This window comes from Cynoglossus semilaevis, chromosome 7 (genome assembly GCF_000523025.1).
Source record: "Cynoglossus semilaevis isolate Cse_v1.0 chromosome 7, Cse_v1.0, whole genome shotgun sequence".
Classification (NCBI taxonomy): domain Eukaryota; kingdom Metazoa; phylum Chordata; class Actinopteri; order Pleuronectiformes; family Cynoglossidae; genus Cynoglossus; species Cynoglossus semilaevis.
The window spans coordinates 11,019,302-11,028,623 of record NC_024313.1 but is presented as its reverse complement, the minus strand read 5'-3'; the positions used below and the strand labels follow the sequence as shown (position 1 = coordinate 11,028,623).

Below are 9,322 nucleotides of genomic sequence, written 5' to 3'. Positions count from 1 at the left end.
GAGGAAAATCACCTTGAATAATTCCAGAAATGCCAGGAAATAACGACCGTCCTGGTAAATAATCAGATCACAGCTCACATGTCTGTCATATGTCCTTCAGAGATGTTTCCTCCTGTTGACAGAACAGGAGGAAGATAGAACATAATGAACCGGAGAACCACGGTTCTACTGTGGATTCTAGAAGGTTCTTTCAAAATATGAGGCTGGTTTGGTGGGGGGGTTATTAGAAGTCAACAACAACAACAACATGTGGACATTGTGTGACATGGATGATGGATGAGTTCTGTATAAGTAGATCAGTGATGATTGATATTGATAAATAAATAGAAATCTATTTTTATAATTTAATGTTCGTCATCCCAGGATTAACATTCCCACTCAGAATAAATTTGGATGAGCAGTTGGATGAGGATGGATGTAGATGGATGGTGTAGTGGTGGTGCTGGGGGGGGTCTGTAGCTGGGGGTTATTACACTATTGTCCGCCCTCTTAATCCGGTTGGCTCAGCGACTGCCCTCAGGCCAATTTGTCAGTGGTTGGCGGAGCTGCCAATCACACGGGAGCCTCCTCTCCTCCTCCTCCTCCTCCTCCACCTCCACCCCCTTGCCCACCTCCTCCCGCTGCTGTTGCTGCTGCTGCTCCTTCTGCTCAGCTCTGTGGCAGCAGAACATCTCAGTCTCTGTGTGGAGAGATTTGACAGAGAGGAGGGATCCTCCAGTGGAACCTTCACAGCGCTGCAACACACACACACTTATACACCTCACACAAACGCGTGTAAAGGCTCGGTGAAATCCGGACACACACAGCAACGGAGCGAGAAGACGCATGTGGAGACATTTTCTTCCCATCAGTCTGATTATTTTGTGCATGTCAGGAGAAGAGGAGGAGGAAACTGGTCGCCGGCTCCGCGGCTGCTCGTCTTTTCTCACCGCGTCTCTCAATGTTCGTCTCCCTCTCTAATTAATCGGAGGCATGTGGAATCGCAGCAGGATTAGGAATTGCTTCCCAATAGTGTGTCTGCTGCTGCTGACGTTATGGACGGAGGTGAGACGGCGCTCGTTTTATTTTATCCCTTTTTTTTTTCTTTCCCCTCACCAAACAATTAACGAAAAAAAAAACACATTTTGCTGCGCGTTGAAGCGCAACCTTTTTTTTTTTTTTTGAATCTATGTGCTAAAAGTTAGCGGGCGTGGGCCGGTCTTTATTTGCTGCATATTCGAATCACATTAATCGATAATTGAATTGAAGGATCAGTTCGGTTCTTTCTTTCTCGTTCTCTCTGTGTGTGAGGGAGAGTAGAATGTGATCGTGTTTCCATGACAAGATTGAAATGTGAGTCCTTGAATTAAATTAATATTTAAATTTTTTTTTGTGCCTCTAAATTGAAACAAAAAAAAAACAAATATATTGCCGTCGTTCAATTCGCTCCCGTTTCTTCCTGCAAATCCAGGTTAATTTAATTGCGGCTAATCATGTGTTGTTCACGTGTTACATTCATGATGCAGCAAATTATTGCTGGCGCACTTTTTTTTCTTTTTCTTTTTTTTTTTTTTAATTTAGGATCAGGCAGTGTGAGGTCATGCCTTGGTCCGACCGTTTACGCGCCGATACCAAGTTGTATTTGTGGCCCCAACGGTTGTCTAACAACGCTGTCTCTTTTTTTTTATTTATTTATTTTTATGTCTTCTTCATTAGGTGTCCCAGTCAAGCGGCTATTTCGAGCTGCAGCTCATCTCCGTGGAGAACGTCAACGGCGAGTTGGCGGACGGCGAGTGCTGCGACGGTCCCCGGAGCTCCCAGGACCGGCGCTGCACCCGGGACGAGTGCGACACTTACTTCAAGGTATGCCTGAAGGAGTACCAGATGGAGGTCACCACCGGAGGGACGTGCACCTTTGGAACTGGATCTACACAAGTTCTCGGTGGAAATATGTTTTCTTTTAAGACCAGCGGGAAGAGAAACCCCAATAAAATGGACGAGGCCGGGAAGATATTGATCCCCTTCCAGTTCTCGTGGCCGGTGAGTGTCATTTAATTAAACCAAATCCCATTTAAGTTTTGGGGATATTAATGTTTATTGTCAATTTGTGCTTCCAGTAACATGTGGGGATATTGACAACTAAGCTTGAATGAATCTTCACGTGTCACTCCTCCATTCTGCTCACATATAAATAAACTCTACAGCAGCATTGATTTGGGAGATCATTTAAAAACAGATCCAAATTTAAAGTTGCAATAAACAAAGTTCTGTTGGCTGATGCATATTTTCATGAAATGGAATAGAACATTACATCAAGGCAGATGTAAATATTGAGGAGTGACAGTTTTTGTTTGTTTTTTATAACGTACCTTTGAGACTGAAATCCCTCCAATACAGAACCTCCTTTAAGATGTAGGCGATTTGGTGTCTTCTGCTTGTTGCATGTGTTAGAAACAAGATAAAACCTGTCATTCAAACACAAATGATCCATAAGGATCCACTTTTCTATTCTGCATACGCCGCGACCAACAGAACTGACGTTTATTTGGAACAAAGCTTTAGAACACGGTTCACCACCAGGCCCGGTTTGCAGCAGCAGAACTAGAACTAACCTCTGAGTGAACCTGATTGATGTGCTAAACCAGTGATGAGTGTTTAATGTGTGTGTGTTTCACTGTTGCATACGATCAATTCTAAAGTTCTGCTCAAATACTGCCTAAAAAACGCTGACCAGGAAACAGAACCTCATTCAAATTTGGTGTGATTTAATGACCGCTGGTCGCTGCTGGTGTTCAGACACCAACAGGAACCAGTGGTCACTGCTTCAGTGACTGTTGAGCAGGTGCTCTAACATTCTGCTCCTACTGTACAAGTGAAAGTAACACTCTTTGAATAAAAGCCTTAAGGTTATAAATGAAATTCCAAACAATTTGCTAATTTTTTTTAGTGCATGCCTTGAAGTAGTATGTGACGCATCATGCAAACTGTGATAAATAATGGGAGGAGGGGGCGTAATACATACTGTAGGTGGGCTCACTCAGCATTAAAACTGAATTAAAGCCTCAAAATGACATTTCTATCATGCTTTTTGATCTGTTAAGAGCCCATGTCTAGATCTCATTTACATTTAAAGCAATTTAACGTTCCCTGCTGGCTGCGTGCCTGGAGAAACCCAGTTAAACACGTCATGTTAGCTTCAGTGAATTTCGAGGGGGCTACTCTTTCATTCGGCTGCTACGCAGGGAAAATCGTATCAGAGCTGGTTAAGATAAAAGCTGTAAAATTTAAGCAATTTAAAAGAGATCCAGTGAAGGCTGAGGAGCTGCTGTTTTCATCCTGACATGATGAAACTGCATCCAGACCTGATTGTGAGGTGGATCAGTTGGTCTTGATTATTGTTTTTGATTAGTATTTGTGTTTTGATGGAACCTCAGGAAGTCCAAATCCTGATGTCCTTAAAAAAAAAGAGAGGCTCAAACGTGGGACAACAGGGATGAGACCGTGCAGACTGAACCTGTTTGCAGCGCTGCAACGCTGCACACTTGAATTGAAACTCACAACATTATGGTCTGGTAAAGGTGCATTTGGCCTTATTTGCCAGCAAGCTCCGACTTCACTAAACAGGGACTATGTCATCATGCTGTCCTCCTGGGAGAAGTCCCACACAGACAGACACAGACACACATCACAGTTAAATGGAGGCATGCTTGGCCGGGATCCTGTTGCAGCTACAGTGGTTCACAGTGTCATCTGGGTCATCTTTTAAAGTTGCTCTGATATATGAGTGTTGGCTTTGTTCCAGTCCACCAGCGTGCACCTGCCAGGGACCCGATCCATTAATTAGACGGGGGGAAATGCTTTGATATGTTTACGCCACAGGGGGGAAAAGAAACTCTGGTGACTTCTCCGAGAGTTGAGGGTTTGCAGCGGAGCCGTTGATGAGGTTAAACGTGCGGTCGGCTTTGTCACAAATGTGTGAGGTCAAAGAGAGAGAGAGAGAGGGAGAGAAAACGGTGTGAAAATGAGCCGCTGCGTTCGGGGTTTTGAATTTCGAGTGAATGGAAGCAAAAAGAATGAGTAGAGCTGAACTGCCAGAACCTGCAGGGAGGGTTGTCTGGTGCGACAGACGGGAACAACCTGTGCCATGTTTGTGGGCACGGTCTGGTCGCTGGATGCTCCGAATTTTTAATCATGAATAAGCGAGCGTGAAGTATGCATTCAAGCCGCAGCGAACGGCGCCTCGGGGCGCAGGTTTGATACGTGCTGACTCCGCTTTTGACACTCCGCCCACACGGCAACACCTGACAGCGGCTTCCACTCCCGCTGTGGGTGCCAGGTGGCCCCCGGTGGCCCCTGGCAATTAATCTGGTCTTTCTACAGACGAGTGAGTGATGGCGGGTGGATTTTTTTTAGGTGTGTGCGCGCGAGATGAAGGTGTGCAGCCGAGGGAAAATATGCAAAGCACTCGCACTCGTAGGCCTCAACTCACTGTACTTTCAGGTTTGATGACATTTAGCTTTTGTTTGCACGTATTTTCAAATGAAGCTGTTGTCAGCACCTGTGATGTCACAGTGTGTTTGCAGAGGTAATTGTTATGCATTTGTCCTCCTTTTTTGTTGTTGTTGTTGTTGTTAATCAAGCAGCAGTGGTGATGGTGTTGTCGTCACACACGCTGATGATTGACTGTGTCACCGCGACTCTGTGTTACATTTCAAAGAGGAACTGCAGTCAGTGTTTGACTGATCCACAGCCAGAACCCAAGCCCTGATGAGTGCTTGTCATTTCTGTGTATTTTTCTTTTCTGGACAGTTGACAAACAAACCCAAGAATCCTATTGTTCTTACTTCGCAGTGTTCTAGAACATTCCTAAAGGGTGATTCCTTAATTAAGAAATGATACTACAAATCAAAGAGGATCCATTAACCTCGGCCACATCAACATTTTTTTAAATGAGCTCAGGCGTTGTTATTGTGGTTCATTAGTGTCTGTGTAGACAAGTCAAATCATGACCTTTAGAAACTCCAGGAATGTATACATATATATACTATATAAATATATATATACACATATCACTCTATCTATGTATATGTATTAAATATGTATATATGTGTGTATATAGATATATAGATATATGTATTAAAAGGTTGCTGTTTTTTAAATTTGTTCCAACACGTATACTGATGTAGACGTTTGTCACATGCTCTGAGTTTTTCGATTTCATGCTTTTTCATTTTGCCACCTTTGAATTTTCCTCAGTAAATTAACAGCCACCTTTTTAATAGGTGTTTTAAGCTCCAGGGGAAATGGCAGTGGTGCGATTTCACACTGTATGGGCCATATACTTAATGAGGAAGGCTATTGTGCAGGTCGTTAAGTGTGTGTGTGGGTGTGTGTGTGTGTGTGAGGAGAGAGGGAGGCGGTAGATGTGGCTTGTATTTACCACCTGGTAAAACCACTTTTCTTTGGCCGGCCTTGATATTTCTGAATGATTCTGAGCGACCTCCACCTCCGCCGTCCTCCACTTAGCCCCTGGAGTCTCTTATTCAAAGCACTTAGTGACACCTCAAGGCGGAGGTGAAGAGGGCCGCGCCGCCGTGTTCTCTCTCCGTTAAGTGTGTCGGGCTGATAACGCCGCACTATCCCAGTGCCAGATGTCACAACAAGCCTGCAGGGTCGCACTAGCTGTGGCATTGTCACTTTGCTCGCTGGAGAAACAAAGATGCAGTGTGCCGTCGGCTGTGTCATCTGGAGCGTGGCCCAAGTTTGAGACTCATGTAAATCACTGAGGACTGGACTGCAGAGTCTGTCATCCCCGACCCGACATCTGAAACCAACCAGAAATTAAATTTATATGAACCTACGGGGAGCGGGGAGGGGGGTGGGGGGGTTGACCTTTCTCTGATCCAGGCCTAATTATATGTTCTGTAATCGACCTTTTCTGGAAGGAAGATGACGGAACGGTGGCATGTGATGCTTCTTGTCTGCACAGGTCCACAGGTTTGTGAGGTTGGGGAGGTGTTTCAGTATAATTTCGACCCATTCATGAGCTCCATTATCTTGTGAAATGGATAAATGATATGTCGCTGGTTTTATTGACTCAAACTGGAGTGCAGTAGATTTACAGCAGTAGACGTCAATCACACTGTGTTTCTAAAAGGTACAGTAGGGTCAGAGACACTGTGCCCCCCCCATCCTCCTGTAACACAGTACTGATAATGGTCGACCTTAATAGGCTGCCTCTCTGATTACATGATGTCCGTCCTGTCCTGAGAAAAGACAGAGAATGTCTGCTACATCTGGCTGCGACCAGTGCCGTAAAAGTCAGCTCCACGTGGGTTGAGTTAGTTCTGTCGACCAGTGTTGTTTCAGGGACTGAACTGCAAGTTTGTACTCGAAGAAAAAATATTTCTCTCTTTCAAATTTGGACTTAAATCTGATAAGAACGACATGGAGGACGATGACAGACTGGTGGAGGGAGTGGCATATTTTGGGCGATAAAGCTAAATGCAAATTTGTAAATTATCCGAAAAAAACTGTGTGTGATAACAGGACGTTTTACGGAACCTTCAGCTGCTGGTCAGGGTTTCCACAAGATTGTAGAAGAAGATTCTGATTGGATCACCATTGACAAAATTTATGATGTTTATGTCCACAAAGAAAGTAAAAGCTGGAAAAAAAAACAAACCCAGAGCCAAATATATACCATCTTTAGCTTTAGCAAAATAGCTAACGTTGAAATTGGACTAGATATGGACAGAATGGACATCAAAACCATAATGGTCTCCTATCAGTCATCTTACCAAGTTTTGACTCTTTGTTTTGTATCTGATTGAGTTTCCATTTCGTCCACTAAAGGACAAAGACAGAGGCAGTGAGGGACGTGGTTCCCGTCCATTTGATCACTGATTAAATTGCCGGTGGAATTTCTTGTTTCCTCTCTACCTTTCTCTCTCTCTCCTTCCCTGCCCTGCGGCTACAACACCCGGACGTCCGTTTGATGTGTAACTGTATCTGTGGACATGTGGTCGACCTGCTCTCAGCCTGTGAACGGACGCTTGGTGGACAGGGTCGTGTCCACATCCAGTTCGGAGAACCTGTGGGATCACCTTCAGCTGTTGGTGTGATTTTGGTTGTTGACGTTGGGGTGTTTGTTTGGGCTGTTGCCCCTGCACACGCTCCTCTGGCGGGCAGAGAGGTATCATCTCCACAGTGGGAGGTATTGACGATCTCATTCACAGTCAAACATGCCAATCTGCACAGACACGCTGAGAATTGTTTTTCCTGGAACCCGTTCAAAGTCAGTGTGAATGGTTTTGGCCCGCAGCGCTGGCCAGGAGCATAGTACGATGTTCTGACAATTTATTTTTTGTGCTACTGTCATCTCCTGTCATGCGTGCCCTTTCTTTTTTTGTCCCAAGTATTAGGCCATGAAATGGTGGTATTAAGTCAGAGCTGCTGCTTCTTCTGAGGGACCACCCAGCTCAAGTTTGATGTTCCGTCAGAGCTGCAGAGCCTTGTTGATGATCATGCACCAGTAATTGGACTGTGGTGTAATGTTCTTCATTTTTCTCAAAGGAACGAGTTGAAAGCGTTGGTAGACGACTAGATGTCTCTGCAGCAGCACACTCGGATGCTGGTCCAAAACCCACCCGTCCTTGGACTCCTCCTGGCTGAATCACACCTCCTCCCTGATACTGATCTGTCTCATCACAGTCAGTTTGGTAAAGGAGAAAAACAGCCCACATTTTTTATGACACTCTCAAGGCCTTTTAGATGAGTTTTTTGATTTTCAAAATCAATCCGTTGTGTGGGAGGACAGGAAAAAAAAAATAGGATTTTGATGTTAACAATTTAAAACAGTAAAATTTGCGGTTTGAGAAGAATGATCAAATGTTGGAACCTGCCAAAATAAATGGACACTGTACTGCAGATTACTGCATGTTCTCTCTTGGTGCAGCCCAGACTTTAAAGCTGAAAATCAAGGCAAGATTAAAAACTTGCAAATGCTTTTGTTGGGTTATGTTTATCACAGATAAACAGTCTCCTAATGCTGTCGGCTGCAGTTAAAGACTCAAAGTCTCCTCACAACTGTGGAGGAACAGAGAGGTTAGAATCTGTGGATATCAGGAGCCGTTTGAGGAGCTGGTGCGTTGACCTGGAACCACCTCAGTCTTCGAGATGTTCTCCTTTTGGCTCCAGCTTTTGTCAGCAAAATGAGATGAAAACCCATTTCTTTTCCCCTTCAGCCTCAGTCCATAAAATTGATCAGATAAAAATACCCCTCCTGAAATATGGATGGTGAAAATTACATAGAAGACTGCCCACAGTATGTGTCCCCCGAGGCATCAGTGTAGGTGTACACGTCCCCTGGGAGTCCGCAGAGTTTTTGGACATCGTTATAATTGCCTGTAAAGCCCACTGTCTTCATTTCTTTCCACTGTTGTTGCTGGTTAGCTTCCATGCTCACGCACGCAGTTTGTGCTGATGAGAAAACAAGCCCTGAGCTACTGTACGTTTGAGCAGGAGAGGGAGGAGGAGGGAGGAGGGTGAGGAAGTGGTTAATATATGTAGATAGGAGCTCTAATGGTGGTCCATTCAAACACTTCAACTGTACTCGTGAATCTCTCCCTCTCTCCCTCCCCCTCATCTCGGCTGGAGATGGCAGCTATTTTTTTGTGTGTGTTGCTCACGCACACACACACAGACTCACACTCGGAGACCTACAAGCTAGCAGAGGCAGCCGTATCATAGTTAACCACACCTGATACGGAGCGTGTCAGGGCTGTTGCTAGGCAACGGCTACATAGGCCTCCAGTAAACAATTATATTTCCTCCCCCCTCCTCCAGCGCTGCCTCCTCTGGTCCCACTGCGTCTCATGGAAAAAGCCACTCGTAAGTGTCTCACCTGTGATTCAGCTCCGCTCTCTATTGATTATGCAATTAGCCGGTCAGGATGCTCGCCCCCCCCCTCCTGCCCCCCCATGGTGAAATGGCAGCATCTACATTGGTTAAGAACGGGCATTGAACCGATGATCAATCCATCTGATTAATCTTGGTTTTGATCTTAAAATGATCCATTCTGAAAACATGAACCAAACTTTTCAGTCCATGACTTGTTTTGGTTTATAGGTTTCTGCGTCAACCACTGAACCACCTGTATGACGGGGGTGGGGGTGGTGGTGGGGGGCAGCAGATCCAGCTCCTCACCTGCTAGATTCTCAGTTTCTGTCGTTGTGTCTGTTGGGTCAGTTTTCCCGCGGCTCCTGTCCTCTTTACCTAAAAAAAAACACTGAGAGCTGTTAGTTCAACCTGGTTTTCTGACATTCACATACAGAGTATATAT

At 45.0% G+C, this 9,322-nt stretch overlaps 1 protein-coding gene across 1 annotated transcript in view; it reads left to right on the top strand.

The window, feature by feature from the left end:
- The first annotated feature begins 226 nt into the window (after positions 1–226).
- Positions 227–9,322, top strand: part of jag2b (jagged canonical Notch ligand 2b) — a 41,155-nt gene continuing 32,059 nt past the window's right edge. Inside the window, exons 1-2 of the mRNA XM_008313426.3 lie at positions 227–1,044; positions 1,696–2,019. Coding sequence (XP_008311648.1) covers positions 973–1,044; positions 1,696–2,019 — 396 coding nt within the window. The 5' untranslated portion in view covers positions 227–972. The remainder of the gene's footprint in view (positions 1,045–1,695; positions 2,020–9,322) is intronic.